Source organism: Alosa sapidissima, chromosome 24 (assembly GCF_018492685.1).
Source record: "Alosa sapidissima isolate fAloSap1 chromosome 24, fAloSap1.pri, whole genome shotgun sequence".
Taxonomy (NCBI): Eukaryota; Metazoa; Chordata; class Actinopteri; order Clupeiformes; family Clupeidae; genus Alosa; species Alosa sapidissima.
The window spans coordinates 5,929,634-5,949,491 of NC_055980.1; the positions used below are offsets into that span (position 1 = coordinate 5,929,634).

Here is a 19,858-nt window from a genome sequence, read left to right on the forward strand (position 1 = left end):
GAACGAGTCCACAGATGGGTGCTTGAACAACGTGCTGCCGGGAGAGGCATGTCAACGGTGCAGTTACGTTTCTATGCCCTGGTAGTTGCAAAGGAGATGAATATAAACGACTCTGCAGGCGGGCCATCTTGGTGTTAACGCTTCATGCAACACAACCGCCTCTCATCAGAGCACTGACAACAGTGTGTCAGAAACTGCCAGCAGACTTTCAAGCCAAGGTTGACAGTTTCCGTGAGTTCGTTGAAAAGCAGGTAACTGAACACAACGTGTCACCGGACCATATTATCAACATGGACGTGGTCCCCCTCACGTTTGATCCCCAGTGTCGCAGAGAAAGGGCAGAAAAGTATGAATATAGTGACAACTGGTCATGAGAAATCACACTTCACAGTGGTGTTGGCATGTTGTGGAGATGGATCGCAAAGTGGAAACGGCTCGCCTCAGCTTTGCCATTCATCCTTCGTGCGCGTCCTTTTAAAACCGCATCTTTTTCTCTCGTAAGCATCTAATCTGCTGCCGGCTTGTGACGCCACATCGCCCAAAATGCTTGATTGCATTGCATTCTCCACATTTTTAGCTACATTTTCATGTACCACATCAGCATTTTTTTAAATTGCTTTAAATCTTTTGTAAATTGCTTTACAATTACCTTCGGGCCTTCCTCTTGGCTGCCTTTGCTATCACTGCCATTCACTCCTTCTCTTCATTAACATTAATCTTTTTGGCCTCTATGTGTCCAGTTACATAGCCTTTGTCTGTTCTTGATCTTGGATTTTGTGAAATACATTTCTAAATAAATGCGACTTATAGTCCGGCACAACTTATGTTTTTTTTCCTCTTCATGAGGCATTTTTTGACTGATGCGATTTATACTCCGGAGCGACTTATAGTCTGGAAAATACGGTAACATTCATCTAATGTCCACTCCAAAAAACACCATGCAATCATGAGAAACAAAAATGCTAAAAGTCAGGGGAAATGAAAAATCTGTGAGGCTGATAATGCAATCATGACACTGACAGGTCACTTACAGAAACACAGACACACACAACACACTAACACAGATGCAAAGATGTTTAAAACACAACCACACACTAACACTAACAAATGCAAACAGATGAGACACATACACCAGTGTTTCCTCTACGTTTATTTCAGCATGGCGGCCCGCCATGGTTTAATTAATACCCCCACGGTATCAGAATCAGGGCAGACGCACAATAGTTGCAGTAGCTTTTTAAATAATCCTGCCGACGTATCCTCCCCTGCTGGCTGCCACTCACATTGCAATTTAACAATTAGTAGCCTAAAACTAGTCAGAGGTTATTATGGCCCGTCCAGTTTCACTTCACATATTATATATTGTATTGATTGAGCTTATTTAAAACATTAACTTTCTTCTCAGTGTTTCCTCTTCATTTAGCGGTGCCACTGCTTCAGAATTAGGGGAATATATTGTCCGGAAGTATAGTAGGCTAAATGCCCTTCGCTGGCTGCTGAAAATTGCAGTTTAACAATAAACAGCAATTCTAATCCGAGGTCCCTGTCTAATTTTATTCCATAAATATATTGTTTTTTATAGACGTTAGTGGCATGCGCTATCAAGAGTTTGCATGTGCTACGCATGTTTGTCAACATCGCAAAAACTACAATTTTTCGCACAACTTGATGGAAAGGTGTAGCACAGGCTAAGGAAAACCCATTAATTTCTGAAGCTGATCGTATTGAAAGTATTTCCCATATCTTAGCCTATTAGCTCGCTCGCAACAATAGCAAAAATTAAACTGGAGAGTGGATGTCTCCCTGAAACCGCCACTGTTAAAAAAAATCTAGCGGAAACACTGCATACACACATACACACACACACACACACTGACCGATCTCTCCCTCGTCTGCCTCCCAGCTCATGAAGCAGCGGTGTGTGTTGCAGTCCCACACACACACCTGCCCGCCACTGGTGCCTGTAAAGAGCAGGCCGTTGGCGTTGAAGCACAGAGATGTCAACTCCGCGTCACCGACATCGTCAGGCACACACACACTCTGCACCTGCGGGCGACAGTGTGAGTTCACATCCTCAAGGGTGTTTTCAGTGCAATGCTGCAACAGGATTTGTGATGTGGGATTGGGGAATTAGTCTGGAAGTCTGAAGAAGCATTTGCTAAAAGCTATAATTGCTTATATGGTTACTTTTATTAGAAAGCCTTGACTTCAGCCTCACTTGTGTGTGAGTGAGACAAAAATCTGAGAGAAAGTGGATGTTTGTATGCTTTGGTAATATACAAATGCATCTACATGAATGGGGATAAATGTGTGTGTGTGTGTGTGTGTGTGTGTGATTGTTTTTTTTTAACCTGGAGTTCTGTCTGCATGCCCTGTGTGCGTATGGTGCAGAAGAGAGTTCCAGACGCTCCGACGCAAGCGAGTAGGCCGTCGGTGGTGGGGCTGAAGCGGGCCTCGTGTAGAGCCCACGGCGCGGTCACATGACACAGCAGCTCAAAGCAGCTCCCGCTCCACAGCGCCACCTCCTGCTCACTGAAGTCACCTGCAGCCAAAACAGAATATGACCTCTTTAATGAAGCATGTGTGCTTCCAGAGACACCTCGGAACTCGTTTATGTCAGAAAATTGCCTCTTGTAGAGGGAGCTCCGACTTGGGGAAAAAATGGTCCATCAAATTAGGTGTCATTTTGATGGATTTAATATGATCAATATGGCAACGGACATGCCTAACAGACAGTGTGGCCATATCGAAGATGAAAAGATGACAGTTCAGAGTCGCTATGAAAGAAGCAATGCTTTAAAGAGGAGCAAAAAACATGAAATTCTTTTGCATGATGACAGCATCTAAAACAGACAAGGATATGACATCAGACTAGGATAAGAGCCCAGCAATGAACTGTGACTGAGCAATGCGCATTTTAGTGACAAATCATGACCATCATCATCATGCAATACATTGGAAACCCAATGGGGGGATTAATAAGATGTGACATCACGCACTGACCCACTGACAGGAAGTAGCGGTCATCCCTGGAGAAGGCCATGCTCTGCACTGCGCCCTTATGAAAGGACATGCTGGTTCTACTGGAACCATCTGCAACATTCCATATGCAGATGAGGCTCTTTGATGAGGCACCACTCCCAGACGCTGACGCCACTAACTATACAACCAATCACAACAAAGAACATCGATAGGCACTGTTATCCCAACAAACATCATACAAATCTGTGCTTTTTCAATGTAGCAGTCCTACAAATGTAATCATTTCCCAAAAACATAATTACAATTGACATCCTTTTCTATTTCCTGTCTGCTGTAGGTGTGACGTCAGTGCTGTACCTGTGCATCATGGGAAATGGTGAGGGTGGAGATCTCCTCTGTGTGTCTGAGCCAATGCCTCTGAGAGCCTGTGTGCAGGTTCTCCACCACACACACACAGCCGCAGGTGTACACAAACAGACCTACGACACACACAGACACACACACAAAATCCGTGGGTGTAGACAAACAGACCTACAACGCAGAAGCAAGTGTATGGTGTATGATACACATACACACATACAGAGTGAGAATCAACTAACACTAAACAACAAATTGCCCCATAAGAAATAAATAAACATACACGGGCACTCAGACCTTTCCCTCTTCAAATCACACACACACACATAACACACACACGTGTCCATAAGTGCAGACACGCACACACTGCTCACCTGTGTCAGGGTTCCACACCATATTGCCACGCCCATTGCCATTATAGCCAATCACAGCTTTCAGTCTCAGTCCCTCCTCTCCAGGGGGAGGGGGCACAGCACTCTGCAGTAAAAACACAGAATCCTGGGAAATGTCTAAAACTGGTCTAAAGACGGAGAGACAGAAGAGATGAAAGAATAAAAATGGATGGAGGGATAGTACCTGCTCTGGGGTGGAGGTGTTGTAACGTGGTGTGAAGTGTTTGTAGCAGTCCGGACGCTCCGCCTTTGAGGAGGTCCCATGGTCATTTTCTCTCAGCTGATTGGCTGGCTCCTCTGGAGAGGCTCTGCTCGCTGACCTATCAGTGACCCGGAGGAAGGAGGCGTGTTTGGGAGTGGGGCTGGGAGCAGGTGAAGGGGAAGGGCTACGTCGTAAGGCATCGTGAGTGTCCTCACTTAGGGAGAGGTCCTCGAGCGCTACGAACAAACCCACACCAACAGGCACACAAAAACACAGTACTATGATCCTTGTTTTAATTGTGCAGGACACACAAACAACCAGAGTCTCATCTGAACACAAGAGATACTAAAATAAATGACCATTTTCATTCACTTGCTCAATACGCACTCTCTGTAGGTAGGAATGTGAATATATGAATATGTGTCTTCATCTATGCAAGGTAACAAGCAAGACATTTCAGACCTTAGAAAGAAATGTTTTTTTTTTAATGACAGGCAACTTTCCCAGAGGACACTAACCATCATGAGCTGGCCTCTCAATAGAGCTCAGGTCCAATGAGGGAAGGGGAGCTGGGCCTCGAGGCATCCCAGTGGACAGCAGCATTCCATTGGTCAACGCCCCGGAGTCACCTGATGGGCCTGCACCAATTAAAAAGAAACCTTCATTAGAGGAATTCTAATGTTATATATTAACTGTTAAGGCTGACAAGTATTCTAAGTATACCTGGTTTAGGAGGAGACACCAAGATGGCTGGGGACCTATGGGTAACAGACATATTAGGCATCTTCTCAAGGGGGGATTGTAGTCTCCATATGAGTTGAGTGTGCGTGTGTTACCGTAGCATCGCTTCTTGAGGGTGGGCCAGGAAGTCCCAGAAGAAGAGTGCGTCGCCCACAGAGACCACACCCATCTGATCAGGTGTGAAGCTCACCTGTTTGATGGGCTCAGAGTGGCCAATAAACACCTGCCACACACACACACACACACACACACACACACACACACACACACACACACACACGAAGAAACATTCACACCCACTCATATCATTCAGTGTCTGGGTCTGTGTATGTATGTGTGTTGTGTGTGTGTGCGTGGATAAATTGTGTGTAAGTTGCGCGTGCGTCGAGGACAACTGACGTGGATGTGTTATGCTGACATGTCATCTGAGAGATGTCCAGACTGTGTGTGTGTGTGTGTGTGTTGTGTGAGGTGTACCTGAGAGTTGACGTCCAGGCTCATGTTGTAGTCCCAGACCTTTAGTGTGTTACACCCAGCGGTCAAGAGGAAACGGCTATCCTCACTGACAGCTAGTGACCAGCAGCACTTCTTTTGAACATCACACACCTTAAGAGGACAACACACACACACACACACACACAAATCTGGTGAACAAGAGGAGGCTTTAAAAAAAAAATGCTATTTATGAAATGCTATTTGCTATGTACAGCATGGTTGGCCTGCCATAAACTAAATAAACTCTCTCTCTCTCTCTCACACACACACACCTCTTTTAGCAGCTTGCCGGTGTGTGAGTGTAGGTAAAGGATCTTGTTTGCGGAGGTGGAGATGAGCAGGTGTCCCGGTGTGGGAGGAGAAAAGCAGACTTTAAGAGCACAGTCCAGTCTGGGGCTGTCTAAGTCCAGGATGCTGACATCCACACGCAGGATCTGACACACACACACACACACACACGGAAACACAAATGTCCACACACATGAGAAACAAACATATAAGAGACATACAATCCAATAGAACATACAATAGAAACAAACATCCACACACACACACACACATACACGGAAACACAAATGTCCACACACACACACACACACGGAAACACAAATGTCCACACACACACACAGAAACACAAATGGGAATGGGCATTGTATTTAAATAAAACACTCGTATAGACACACCTCATCAAGTGAGCGGGCATCCATGATGGTTACTGTGTGCTCCGTGGGGCCAATGAATGCCAGCCTGGAGCTGTCGCCGCTGACAACCAATGCATCAGGGGCACGTTCTGAGCCACATGCCAACACATTACCTAGCCACAAACCAACATACAGATTTAAATGTATACATACAAATGCAACATAGGTTAAAAATACTTCCCCAACCAATAATTCCACAAGCAACCCAAACATTCCATTTCATGAAACATAAATAATCAAAAAAATGTCCCCAGTTATATTTTTTATTTTTATATTTTCCCCAATTTTACATAAATTCATGTAGAAACCAGATGTGTCTATTTATTCTACCAATATTGTGTTCCACTTCCACAGTCAATTGTCTAAATGCCAATTAATTCCCACACATTCCCATATTGCTCAGTGCTTTCCCATGCCTTCTCCCAGCATTCCCACCCACTCACTCACCCAGCACCCGGATGGCCGGAAGCTCCTGGTGTGCTGAATTATAAAGGGCCAAGGATCCATCAGCGCCACCACTGAACAAGCACTCTCCGTCAGGAGAGAAAACACAGCCCACCACTGCCTCAGTGTGTTTCCTGTCACACACACACACATGCATGCACACACACACACACACAGGCACACACACACACGAAAGAATGAAAGCACTTCACACTTAGTTTTACACATAATTATGTTGTCAAGAGTGTAATCATTTTGTCAAAGCATAGATATACTTGTATTATTCACTTAATCAACAAAAAATAGGTTCATGACTAATATAACAAAAAATAGGTTCATGACACGCTCAACGACAGAGACAGACAGACACACAGACACCCACCCACACCCCAACCCCCCCGACACACACACACACTGACCGGTGCTGGGCCAGCATGCTGGCGGTGGTGATGTCAAAGACGCGGACGCGCCCGGCGCTGGAGCCGCAGCAGAAGACGGGGAGGCTGGGGTGGAACGCCACCGAGGACGGAGTGTCCTCAGACAGAAAGTCATACAACTACAGAGAGACAGAGAGAGAGAGAGAGAGAGAGAGAGAGAGAGAGAGAGAGAGAGAGAGATACATAGAGAGAGAGAGAGAGAGAGAGAGAGAGAGACAGAGAGAGAGACAGAGAGAGGGAGATAGAGAGAGAGAGAGAGCGAGAGAGAGAGAGAGAGAGAGAGAGAGAGAGAGAGATACAGAGAGAGACAGAGAGAGAGAGAGAGAGAGAGAGAGAGAGAGGGAGAGAGAGAGAGAGAGAGCGAGCGAGCAAGATAGACAGAGACACAGAAAAAGAGGAAGTGTGACTTTAGGTGGATTCATCTGTCTGTCCATAAGTGTGTATACATGCATTGTATGTTCCTGTGTGTATGTGTACAGCATGTGTGTGTGCTAGTTTGTGTATATACAGTATGTGTACATTTGTGTATGTACTGTATGTGTGCTTGTTGTTACGTGTGTGTGTGTGTGTACTATATATGTGTGCTTGTATGTGTGTGTGTGTGTGTGTGTGTTCGTGGCTAACCTGCTGCATGGAGTCCAGGTCCCAGACACGCACAGTGCCGTCGCTGGAGGCGGTGGTGATGTGGCGGCGGAGGCCGTCGATGCTGAAGCCGAGCACCGTCTGCGTGTGCGAGCGCATCAGCGTGCTGTAACCACGGCTACCCACGTCCAGGTAGCCAAAGCTGCCTATGCTGGTGGACGCCAGCACCTTCTGGCAATCGTCCGAAATGCACACGTGACACACCGGCCCCTCGTGCTCTGTTACGTGCGCACGCACACACACACACACACACACACACACACACACACACACACAGACACACACAGACACCACACCCACACACCACACACACACACACACCTTAGATTGCCATGCCTTCTTCTCCAAACAAGACAGCTTGTTTTCAAAAGCATTTCCATGTCGGGGTGGGTGCATCCATCACTGCACTGGGGTATTAGGATCAATTTGAGATTTTTGGCCGGAAGGAAGAGTGCCACCTACTAGCCACCCACCCAATTAGGACGGCATCTCACACAGCACACAGTTTCCCCATCACTGCACTGGGGCACCGGGATCGAATTTTGGCCCGAAGAAAGAATGCCACCCACTAGCCACCCATTCAAATAAATAATCTGAACAGAAGCAAACTGTATATTTCAGTTTAATGAGTGTATACAAATGTGTAGGTATTTATTATTATTATATTATATATTTATATAGGTAATTATAATTAGTAGTAGATATGTGTGGGTATGCATATGGTGTTTACATACTGTACATGCTGAATGTGTATGTGTGTGTGTGTGTGTTTTTAGGTGACAGCTCACCTGCCTCCAGGAAGACTGCGCTGAAGTCAAGAGGCCAGAGTCTCAGGTAGCCATCCTCAGATGCAGTGGCACAGAATGCCTCACACACACTGATGCTGTTCACTGCAATACCTGGACCTAACACACACAAACACACACACACATTCTCAATACCGCAAATAAACATAGACACAGACATTCGCTCGTTTAAGAGGTATGCGACTATACAGACCAAAATGAGGGCACAGACCGACACACACTGACTCTAAAGCAGTGTTTCTCAAAGTGTGGTCCGCAAGCTATCCCAAGAGGTCTGCAAGCAGACGTGGTAAAATATAATATAGATGAGTTGTTTGCAATATTGAACGAACTTGAATGCAAATCCAAACAGTTCTGCAACACTGGTTATGTAAGCTATGTCAATAAGCAAGGTGCAAAGACAATAGGCAAGGTGGTTCAGTGAGTAGGCCTATTATGTAATATAGGCTACTGTTGAAGTAGATCAACTGTTTGTTTTTTTTAGCTAGGTGGTCCGTGAGGGTTTTTTTTATTGGTTAAGTGGTCCTTGGTTTGGAAAAGTTTGAGAAACACTGCTCTAAAGGCAAAGCAGAATACTTTCCATTCCAATTTCAACCCTCAGAAACACTTAGGTATTAATGGAGAGATATATATATATATATATATTCATGGAGATTTGGGGTGCTTTAGCGGTGTCTAATAGCCGAGCTTCCATTGCTGTGTGCTCTTATCCTGAATGCATGTTAAATGGCACCTAGAGTGATGGCACGGAACAATGCCCCACCTCACTGGGTTTCAACAGATAGACAAGGGGCAGGAAGTGACTCACAGATCGGAACATTCCTGAATGTGCCAACGTTTGAATACTTTGAATGATGGAGCATGGATGGTAAGAATGGGTAATTGAAGATTACATTTGTTGGTTGATTACCTTTCAGTTTTGGAGAGAATCTCAATGAGCTTCTGAGTCTCTAATGCCTTGGTGTTGTGGCACTGTGTGTGTTTGAGGGAGTGTGTGTGTGTGACTGTAGAGGTTTTTCCTTTTTAAAGACATGAGTGTTTTTATATGTGCTTGAGGTTGCTGTTTTTGAGGATGCAGAACATCCTGAACACAGAGATGGCATCTGCTTCACTGCTATTTTCAGACACAACACATAACTGCATAATAATATATATAGTATAGTATAATATTATATATAGTGTGTATATGTTATACTGGGCAGTATGTCTATGCTTTTGAGTGAGTGTGTGTTTGTGGGTGCATGTGGATGTGTGGATGTGTGGATGTGTGTGTGTGTGTGTGTGTGTGTGTGTGTGTGTGTGTGTGTGTGTGTGTGTGTGTGTGTGTGTGTGTGTGTGTGTGTGTGTGAGTGTGTGTGAGTGAGAGAGAGAGAGAGAGAGAGAGAGAGAGAGAGAGAGAGAGAGAGAGAGAGAGAGAGAGAGAGAGAGAGAGAGAGAGAGACTTACCCATGTTGAAAGTCTGTTTCTCTCTGCGCTGGGTGTGGCTTGGCTGAGTGGGGAGGAGTCTCCTAACATTCTTAATCGCCACGGCAGCATAGTCCACCTCTAGGACGTGACCACTCTTACTGCTCACAAACCTACCAATCAGAGCGAAGGATATAAACAAAGAAAACCAATCAAAAGCATTTTATTACTCCCCTAAATCTGTTGTCCGTTCCTCTAAAGTAGTGGTTCTTAATACTCTTAGTGTGTTCTTCATACATGTCAGCAACTTGGTGGTATGTGTGTGTGTGTGTGTGTGTGTGTGTTTATGAGACACTCACAGTGTGTGTTCCTCAGCTGCGTCTGCAGTGTGTGAGTGCAGCAGATCGAGGTCTGTGAACTCCAGGCTGTGGAACTGATCCAAGTTCAGTGGACAGGAGCGGAGAGTGCCGCCCCTCAACCGCCACAGGCGCACGTTTCCGAACCCACACGACACCATCCTACACACACACACACACACACACACACACACACACACACACACACACACACACAGGTGAGCAATGAAAGACAGACAAATAGACAGGCACAGGTAGGCATGTACACAGCAAGTGAGACAAAAATGCAAACACAACGATAGTCAACAACCATAACCAAATGACTCGCTCCCTCTCTACAATCAATACTATGTGTTTTAAAACTGGACATATGGAGTGTAGTCGTGTGTGTGTGTGTGTGTGTGTGTGTGTGTCAGGCAGAGTGTTGTTGTTGTTGAAGTTTGGTAGCCTGACAGGAGAAAAAACTTGATAGCCCCGAGTTTTTGAGCCCTGGAACCAAAACTGGACATCTAACGTGTGTTTGCGTGTGCATACCGGGTTTCATCACAGCAGGTTATCTGAAGAGCTCTGATGTCCACGTCTGTGTGTGCTTTACCCAAGACACACACCACTCCCTTCTTGGTCACACTCTCTGTGTTCCATACAACAAGCATCTAAAACACACACACACACACACACACACACACACAAATGCGACACAACATGCAAAACATGATACTCCATGCATCACACACACACACACACAATGGCAGTCTCATATGTACATAAACAGTTAAACTGCACGCACACACACACAAACACACGCACGCTTACAGTTTTGTTGTGTCCATCCTTTCCCACTCCACACAAGACCCTTCCACTGTAGGAGAAGCTGGGACGAGGAATAAAAGGATGTGGTGAGGGGGTCTATTTTTTAGAAAGACTATCTGTGTTTGTATGTGTGTGCCCAAATGTGTGTGTGTGTGTTTGTGTGTGTGTGTGTTATCTGATGATGTTGTGTGTGTGTGTGTTTGTGTGCTAGTGTTACCTGAGGATGCCCAGAGAGTGTGCGTGTGTATTGACCAGGGCCAGACAATGGCCCGTCTCATAGCTCCACAGGCGCAGCAGTGTGTGTGTGTCTGCCTGCACCGAGGCCAGGAGAGAGCAGCTGCCATTCAGCGCCAGAGCAGAGACCTGAAACACACACACACACACGCACACACACACACACACACGCACGTACACACACAAGCACACGCACACACGAAGCAGCCGTGTTATGCATTTGATTTCTCATTAGTGATAACATTTTCTCACTCTCCCCCGCACACACAGACACTATACTTCTTATGGTTCTAGAAGTGTACAAGCCTGGTTATTGGGTAAATGTGATGTTTGTTTCCCTATGTACGCATGACACACACACACACACGCACACGCACACACCTTATCTGTGTGACCGATGAAAAAGCGCTGCTTTCCAGAGCAAATCTTCATGCTGATAATGACAGCGTGGCAGGGATAGATGACCTCATCGCCCAGCTTATTCCACAGCACCTGCACAGGACAGCAGCAGCAGCAGGAGATACATGTGAATGAGGAGCGTGTGCTGTGCACGGGACAGACAAGGCTACCATGGAGTAGAGCACAGAGAGAGAGAGAGAGAGAGAGAGAGAGAGAGAGAGAGAGAGAGAGAGAGAGAGAGAGAGAGAGAGAATTATCAAATGTAACAAGATAACATAGCAAATCAGAGGAAATAAACAAAACAGATGGAGGAGAGGAACCATAGAAGGAGCAATGAAAAGAACATTAAAGAGACAAAGAACCCATACTGGTCATTTGTGTCTTACTGTTCTACTACTGTACACTAATTATTTTTGCAAACTTACTGTAAGCTGTGTCGGTCATCAACACATTAGGAACGTGCAGATTTTATTAACCACTGGGCAGTGATGCAAATAAGATCACTTACAACACTTCACACACACTCAATCACACACACACAGTTTGAGGTGAATGGGGACTTTCTGTGTGCATTGGCAAGCAGGAGCACTGCAAGGGGTCCCGACAACTGCACTCAGAGATAATCAGGGGGCCGTTGGGGTGTCACCATGGCAACGTGCCCGCAGCCAGCTCTCATCACGGCCCAGAAGACAGACATTCAGCACACACACACACACACACACACACACACACACACATGAACAATCCTACTCCCAACACATACACATAGTCAGACACACACACACAGACCCACAAATAAACAAGACATACGCACAAGCTCATCTACTTCCAAAGTAATGCAACAAACACAAACACACACACACACACACACACACACACACACTCCCTCCACATACAGCGGGGAAAAAAAGTATTGAACACGTCCAATTTTTTTTCACTAAGTATACTTCCAGTGAGGCTATTCGCATTAAATTTTCTCCAGACATTAGTATTAACTTAGGTAATCCACACATACTAAAAAATCCAAACATTAATGTCCATAAGTAGAGTTATGAGTAAAAATGTGGAATGGCACAGGGAAAAAGCAATGGGGAAAAAGGAATGGCAAGGATCGAGCTGGAATCTATACGTAGTTAGAGAGCAATTATCCCTCCTATCTGTGCAAATGAATATAAGCTGGGTTAGTACATATTGATGGGCTATAAAAAGGTTTTTCGTTACCAAGGTGTCTCACAAGAAACATTTCATGATGGGTGAAAGCAAAGAGCTCTTCCAAGACCATTGCAACATTATTGTTGCAAAACATATCAATGGATCTGGTTATAGATGCATTTCAAAACAGAATCATCCAGTAAGCAGTATTGGAGCCATTATCTGCAAATTGAAGGAACATCACTGCATCATCAATTGGCCATGCACAGGATCTCCTCACAATATTTCTGACCACAAAGTCAGAAAGATAGTCAGAAGAGTAGCCCAAGAGCCAAGGAGAAAGCTCCAGAAAGACTTAGAGGCAGCAGGTTCAATTGTTACAGAGAAAATCATAGGTAATGGACTCCACCGCCATAGCCTCTATGCACGCTCACTTTGCATGACTCTATTACTGAAGAAAATCATGGTGAAGTGCGTTGAAAGTTTGCTACACAACATTTGGACAAGCCTATAAAATACTAAGAGAATGTAGTCTGGCCAGGTGAGAGCAAAATTGAACTTTTTGGATGTCATACTACACACCATATTTGGAGGAGAAATGGAGTGCATCACTTCAATATCTGACAAAAGGACCCTGAACAAACTGATCAACATCTTGGACAATGAGTGTCATCCACTCCACAACACAATTGTTAAGCAGAAGAGCCTGATCAGCTGGAGACTTTGCTCACTGCCTTGCACGACAGACTGAGGAAGTCATTTGTCCCCAGGGCCATTGAACTGTTCAATGATTCACTTAAGGGAAGAGGAGAAATAGACTTCTCCGCATAGTCTGTCTGCCTCTTCACCACCTCCATGTCTTGAACTGTCTGTCCACTAGCCACTTTTTACCACTGTCTTCGGCCTCACTGTTTGTGTGCTATATTAGCACATATGCACAACCCCTCCCTCCATGCCACAGCCGAACTGTGACCACACTTATACCTTCCTTAATATAGTTTTATATATATATATATATATATATATATATATATATAGACTTTATTCTTGCACTGTTGCACTGTTTGACTTACTCATTTGCACCATCACCATGACACTCATTCACACAGAGCACCTTACCTTACTTTACCTTATGCACAGAGAATCACAGGCTCTGTCCCTGCCTCAGTCATTGCAAGCACATCTTGTTTGATTAATCATCCACTATGTGGATACTGGAGGTGGAGGCATCACGGTGTGGGGCTGTTTTTCATCTCATGCTACTGGCAGACTTCATACAGTTGAAGGAATGATGAATGGAGCCATTTTTTCTGGGAGAATCTACCAGGACGTTGAGGATAAGACATGGCTAGACCTTCCAGCAGGACAATGATCAAAAGCATTCAGCAAAGGAAACTCTCAATTGGTTTCAGAGAATTCCTCTTTTTTATTCATAACTCTACTTATGGACATTCATGTTTGGATTTTTTTATGTGTGGATTACCTAAGTTAATACTAATGTATGGCGAAAATGTCATGCAAATAGCCTCACTGGAAGTATACTTACTGAAAAATATGTCGACGAGTTCAATATTTATTTTCCCCGCTGTATATACACACACACACACGCACATGCATAAGCACATATACACATGTACACACACACACACAGAGGCACGCATACACATGTACACACACACACACACACACATACACATAGGCGCACACGTGCACATGATCAGTGAAATGAAGTGGCAGAGCATGGTTAGCATGCACCAGAGAGGGCAGGCAGCGCGGTCATGACAATATTGGAATATAGGACTGAGAGATGGATGTCAGGAGGCTCGTGTGTGGAAGTGCATTTATGTCTTCATGATTAGGGTGGAAGTGTGTTTATGTCTGCATGATTAGGGTGGAAGTGTATTTATGTCTACATAATTAGGGTGGAAGTGATAGTGTCTGACGGTGGATGAGACTGTATATGGATGGATGGAGTACGTGTATGTATGTACTCACATTCTTCATGGTTTTGCCTCCAAAGCCGATGATCTTATTCAGACGTAGTATTGGGTCAGGGTGCAGCTTCTAAGCATCAACACAAACACAAACACAAACACAAACACACACACAGAGGGGACAATTAATATTTAGAGAACAAAAGTGTTTGATTTAGTGAAGTGTGACTGGGATTATTTTTATTTTATTTCATTAGACACAGAAACCACACACACCTGTGTTTGTGTTTGTGTTTGTGTTTATGTTTGTGTGTGTGTGTGTGTGTGTGTGTGTGTGTGTGTGTGTGTGTGGGTGTGTGTGTGTGTGTGTGTGTGTGTATGTATGTGTGTGCTGTTTCCAAACGCCTCACCCGTTGTTTACTGGCTTGTTTACTGGCTTTGGAGGCAGGCAAAGAGATGGGACGGGATACTTCAGCAGACAACACCTAAAACATGCCCAGTGTCAGTATAGAAAATAAACAAATGGACCGTTGACTGTCCTTGCTTTGGGCTTTGGTCATTTTTGTAACAAAAATGACTAAATTACAATTTATCGGCCCTAAGGTGTATCAGCCCACTGGGAAAATGCTTTGTATTCCAAAGGGCCAGCCCAGTCCCGACAGAAATTCTCCAAACATGACACATGACACAGAGAGGAACTAATTTATAACACACACACACACACACCTCCAGCAGTGGCGAGTGGGATTGCGAGACTGGAGAGCGAACAGTGATGACGTCTTGGTCTTGGTCCGTGGGCGGGGCGAACACGTGCACCCCTCCGTCGTCCACACCCCCCCCGTCTCCCCCCGCACCAATGGTGCTCAGTGGCGCCACCTCAGGCAGAGATGGGGTCAACAGGGTCACCTTCTTCTGCTTGAGCCGCTGGGGAGACAGGCACGCGCGCACACACGCACACGCACACACACACACACACACACACACACACACACACACACACACACACACACACACACACACACACACACACACACACACACACGCGAGGAGGGCACACACACACACGCACACAGGAGGGAACACACACACGCACACACAACCAGGAGGGCACACACACACACACACACATAATCAAAGAAAGTTTGTGAGTGGGCAGCCAGACTGTGGTGCGGCTCTCCTGCAGGGTTTCATGCTGCTGAGTTAGTCTCATCACACCTCCATCTGTTCCCCACTAAGCCTGTGTCACTCACTTAGACTGAGACGGAGACCCTCGCCGTCTCCAGAGAGCAACGGAGAGAGACACCGGCATGATTTAGATTACGTCTCTGTGTCCAAGTAAGGAGTTCCAAATAAGGGAGATGCAACAACATTGCTTTGTTTTGTTTTTCATACATATATACACAGATTAAAGAGGAAATCATACAACGTTTCTTTTAAAAGAAGACAACATGTACACACACACATACAATCACCACCAGGAAAGAACACACACACACACACACGCACGCACGCACACACACACGGACAGAGTTCTTACAGGTCTGGGAGTGGTAATCTGCTGGATGAGAGAGACTCTGTCGCGAACAGGTTTGCTGAGGTTCACACACAAACTCTCCTGCCTATCTGGGCTACCACGGACGTCAGCTGCAAGCACACAAACACACACACAAACGTGTGTATATAAGTGTTTTTGAGTGCAAGTGTGTGTGTGTGAAGAGATTTTTGGACAAAACAATCACTGGTGGAATGTGTGTGTGTGTGTGTGTAATAGTGCAAAGCTAAGTAGGAGAAAAATGTATCTCACTCTCTGCTTGGTTAGTTTCTCCTTTCTGAATGGAATCAAATGGCATCTTCATCCCGTCAGAGGGGAACCTGTACACACACACACACACACACACACACACACACATACACACATCAAATATAGACTGCATTGCTTTCCGTTTCAGGCACACACTTGGCTGAGCATGCCCAGCATAAAGCGATCCAGAAGAAAAACAGATTGGAAATGAGGACAACAACAAAGAGACACATTTGAGCCACAGAAAGCAAACAGACAGACACACAGACACACACACACCTGAACAAATTTGTAACAATCCGCACATTTTTACACACACACACATTTACTCTCATACACATACAGGCATGGCCAAGTTTCTTGGTACCATTAAAGCTCATTGAAAATATCTTGCTGAAAAGTGGTAGCCTGGTTAACACTTTCAATGTCACGCTGTTTTCGGAAACTTTAGCCCAGAGTGCCAGTAATCTAGATAATTGTGGACGATTTCTGTAGAGCCACAGCATATTCTCTGTTATAGCTATGGACACATAATATGGCTTAATAGTATACAGTAATAGTAAAATGAAAAAGAAAACATTTTACTATTCAATGTGAACTGGTAATCAACATTCATTTCTACACAAAATGTACCTTTCAACCAGTATTGCCATCAGCATGTGACACTGCCACATTAGTTTAGGTGCCATTACTTAAAATTAAGTATTATTTATTACATATATGTCGGTAGGTCTCATATAATATCAGTGGGATATGAATATGTACTTAGTTATATGTATTTATCATGCTTTATTTCCACTGTGTATGATGGTATGGATATGGGTGATTGGTATGGGGACACTGTCGGCCGATACGCCTATCACCGCGCACCCAAACTTATATAGGGGAGCGCGCTAAATGATGGGGGCGGTCTGAAGAAAGTAGCAAGCGTGTGGGAGATTTTTGAATGTGTGGCGCCAGTACTCAGTGCTGCAGCTGAAAGTGTTGAAGACTGTTTCTCGTAAGGGGTAAATAGAGAGAAAGTATCCCTACGGAGGAAACGGACTTTATATAAATGAAACTCCGCTTGTACGGTGTGGGAGACCAGCGCGTTACCAAGAAGAGGACGCGTCAAGGAAGCCTTTGCAGTCGGCTGACTGGATTTATGCACCGGAGTTGGTGAGACCGATTGTTTTCTCCTTTTTCTATTTTGCGTGGGATAACTGCAATCCGATCATCGCATTTTTTCCTTTTTTTGTGGATTACCCTTTTTGTTTGCACGTCGTGGGACAATTCGCAGGCAGCGGCCTTCTCGTTTCCTTGTTGGGATTATACAGACTCTTGCGGGCGTCCTGGCAAAGGACAGGATATCTTTCGCTTAGTTTGGACTTCTAGGTTTATTTTCGGGACTAAAACAAAGGACATTTAATTCATTTGGGGTGGTGTGGGTCATTTAATGTATGAAAATATAACGCGCTATACTGTGCGCGCTTCTGGTTTATGGTTTGGTGCGTATTTTCCTTTACTGCTGGTAAACTGAAGATACCGTGGTCTATGCTATAGTTTTGATTACGTGTCGGATGCACTCTGATTTGTACATTGTTTCAGGCATCTCATAACAAACTGACCGTGTTTATTGTTAACTGCTTAATCTTTCAAAAGAGCCCCTTGTGCGTTTTAGTTAACACAGCCAAAGGCAAAAGGTTGATTGTTACAGATGGTGGCCCGTACGGGGAATGAAATATAATTTACGATTTTGCATTGCTGTTAATAAGATTGCAGTTAACATTGTCAGCTTTTGTACTTCTTCTGAATTAAGATCATTACTGTGTATAGCCAGCTATCATATTCCCCTAGCATTGTTTTTCATTGAATTTAAAAACATTTTGAGAATACTGACTATAAAACTAAATGGACATGGAAGAAATGAGGATGACACCACTTGTAGATCTTGATGATTCCCAAGAGGAAGAGGTAGTGGGGAATAAGCCTAGTACTAGGGCCTCTACTCCTACATCTGTACCTGAGCAGCACAATAAACCAAAAGGAGATGCATGGGTCACGAGGAGAAATCCTGTGGGTGAAGTTACATCACTTATTAGTTCTCTTTACATATCCCAAACGGAGGAGAATGAACAAAGCCTTAGAGATGAGGATAATACATCCTACCTCACATTACCTGCGCTCATGTCCATTACCACTGACTTAGGGTCAGTCATGGAGAGGTTAGATAATCTTGAAACTGATTTCAGAGAGTCTGTCTCTAGTGCTTTCAACAGAGAAGATAGCATTAGGGGCTATGTTGACAGAAGTGTTGAGGCCCTTGAACAAAGTATGATATCTACACTCAAGCAGTTCGAAGAAACGTTGGTGGAATGTTTACATCGGCGGGATGAAAAGTGGAAGGCAGAAATTCAACGGCTGAAGCGCGCCAGCCTTATGTCTGTCTTCAAGCCTGTACAAACCACTGGAACTACTAGCCATCCTCCCTATAGTCGCTGCACTGCAGCTCAAGCTTCTCATGGTTTGCCGAGGCCTCAAGCATCCACTGGTGCCGTCTCTCAAAGTTATTTTCCTCTTAGTGCAGGTTCCCATGAAGAAACCCCCTTTCCTTTTACTTCTATTACCTCTCCTAATATGCTGTCTGCTTCAGCCAATGTTGCTCAGCCCTCTGTTCCTCTTACTGAACAGCTCATGCAAAGGCAACCAGCTCCTACCACCGCTGTGACCCAGATCAAGACACCTTTCATTAGGTCTGGTTCTCAGCAGCCAACACATCCCTTCATCACCAGCACAAGCCTCCCAACTCCTTTGACTGGCCTTGATAGTCAGGCCACAGCCACTGTGCCTGTGGTTTACTCTAAGCCTGCTGTTCATATGGATTTCCCCTCTTTTAGTGGGTCCAGAGAAGTGGCTGACGTTCTTAACTTTGTGGAGCAATGTGAAACATATCTTGCTGTTCGGCCGTTAACCATTGCAGAGCTTTTAGGCGCACTTTCTGGTGTTCTTAAAGGGTCAGCCCATAGCTGGTGGTCTGTGGCGAAAAAGCATGTTCGCAACTGGCCAGAGTTCAAGGAGGCTTTCCAGACCGCTTTCCTGCCTCCTGATTACCTCTCGGAGGTAGAGGAAAAGCTGCGGGACATGGTGCAGCTGCCTGAGCAGTGTTTGAGGGATTTTGCATATGATTATCGTGCCCTTTGTCTCCGGTGGAAGCCTGAAATCACTGAAGCAGAGTTGGTGAGAAAAATTTTGAACAACTGTAATCCCCGAATCGCGGGCTGTCTTAGAGGCACCATCACCACTGTTGACCAGCTCGTACAAGTGGGCACGTTGGTGGAAAAAGACTGCACCTCTGCAAAAGAGTACTGGGGCAAAGTGGACCAACAGAAGGCTAGGGAAAAGTCCTTAAAGAAGACCAATGAGAAGAGTAGCTCCAAAAAACCTGCCGATCTGGTGGCAGTAGTTCAGTATGGGAAAAAATCTCCGTTGGCTCTTCTGCATGTTCCTATTGCAGTGAGGGGAAAGAATTGCCATGCTGTATTGGACACGGGATGCACCTTTTCTCTTATGTGTCAGAGTATGTGGATGGA

The 19,858-nt window shown here is 45.0% G+C and overlaps 1 protein-coding gene and 1 long non-coding RNA gene across 4 annotated transcripts in view; one reads left to right on the top strand and one right to left on the bottom strand.

Moving 5' to 3' along the window:
• LOC121699951 overlaps window positions 1-4,513 on the top strand; it is a 17,143-nt gene extending 12,630 nt beyond the window's left edge. The window contains exons 3-4 of the long non-coding RNA XR_006027086.1: window positions 3,320-3,358; window positions 4,428-4,513. This is a non-coding gene — a long non-coding RNA (uncharacterized LOC121699951). The remainder of the gene's footprint in view (window positions 1-3,319; window positions 3,359-4,427) is intronic.
• Window positions 1-19,858, bottom strand: part of wdr90 (WD repeat domain 90) — a 41,218-nt gene that overhangs the window by 11,128 nt on the left and 10,232 nt on the right. The window contains exons 7-33 of one of the 3 annotated variants that reach the window (XM_042082522.1): window positions 16,293-16,360; window positions 16,026-16,132; window positions 15,215-15,412; window positions 14,899-14,973; window positions 14,550-14,618; window positions 11,385-11,495; window positions 10,987-11,132; window positions 10,773-10,830; window positions 10,494-10,612; window positions 9,963-10,121; window positions 9,646-9,776; window positions 8,182-8,298; window positions 7,376-7,611; window positions 6,734-6,870; window positions 6,318-6,448; window positions 5,853-5,983; window positions 5,442-5,603; window positions 5,152-5,280; window positions 4,770-4,897; window positions 4,657-4,691; window positions 4,452-4,571; window positions 3,916-4,187; window positions 3,714-3,816; window positions 3,340-3,461; window positions 3,004-3,160; window positions 2,352-2,542; window positions 1,878-2,046 (exon numbers count right to left, since the gene is read on the bottom strand). In XM_042082522.1, the coding sequence (XP_041938456.1) occupies window positions 1,878-2,046; window positions 2,352-2,542; window positions 3,004-3,160; window positions 3,340-3,461; window positions 3,714-3,816; window positions 3,916-4,187; window positions 4,452-4,571; window positions 4,657-4,691; window positions 4,770-4,897; window positions 5,152-5,280; window positions 5,442-5,603; window positions 5,853-5,983; window positions 6,318-6,448; window positions 6,734-6,870; window positions 7,376-7,611; window positions 8,182-8,298; window positions 9,646-9,776; window positions 9,963-10,121; window positions 10,494-10,612; window positions 10,773-10,830; window positions 10,987-11,132; window positions 11,385-11,495; window positions 14,550-14,618; window positions 14,899-14,973; window positions 15,215-15,412; window positions 16,026-16,132; window positions 16,293-16,360 (3,581 nt within the window). Of the gene's footprint in view, window positions 1-1,877; window positions 2,047-2,351; window positions 2,543-3,003; window positions 3,161-3,339; window positions 3,462-3,713; window positions 3,838-3,915; window positions 4,188-4,451; window positions 4,572-4,656; window positions 4,692-4,769; window positions 4,898-5,151; window positions 5,281-5,441; window positions 5,604-5,852; window positions 5,984-6,317; window positions 6,449-6,733; window positions 6,871-7,375; window positions 7,612-8,181; window positions 8,299-9,645; window positions 9,777-9,962; window positions 10,122-10,493; window positions 10,613-10,772; window positions 10,831-10,986; window positions 11,133-11,384; window positions 11,496-14,549; window positions 14,619-14,898; window positions 14,974-15,214; window positions 15,413-16,025; window positions 16,133-16,292; window positions 16,361-19,858 lie in introns of all 3 variants that reach the window. The other 2 variants (XM_042082520.1, XM_042082521.1) reach the window with 2 other exon arrangements.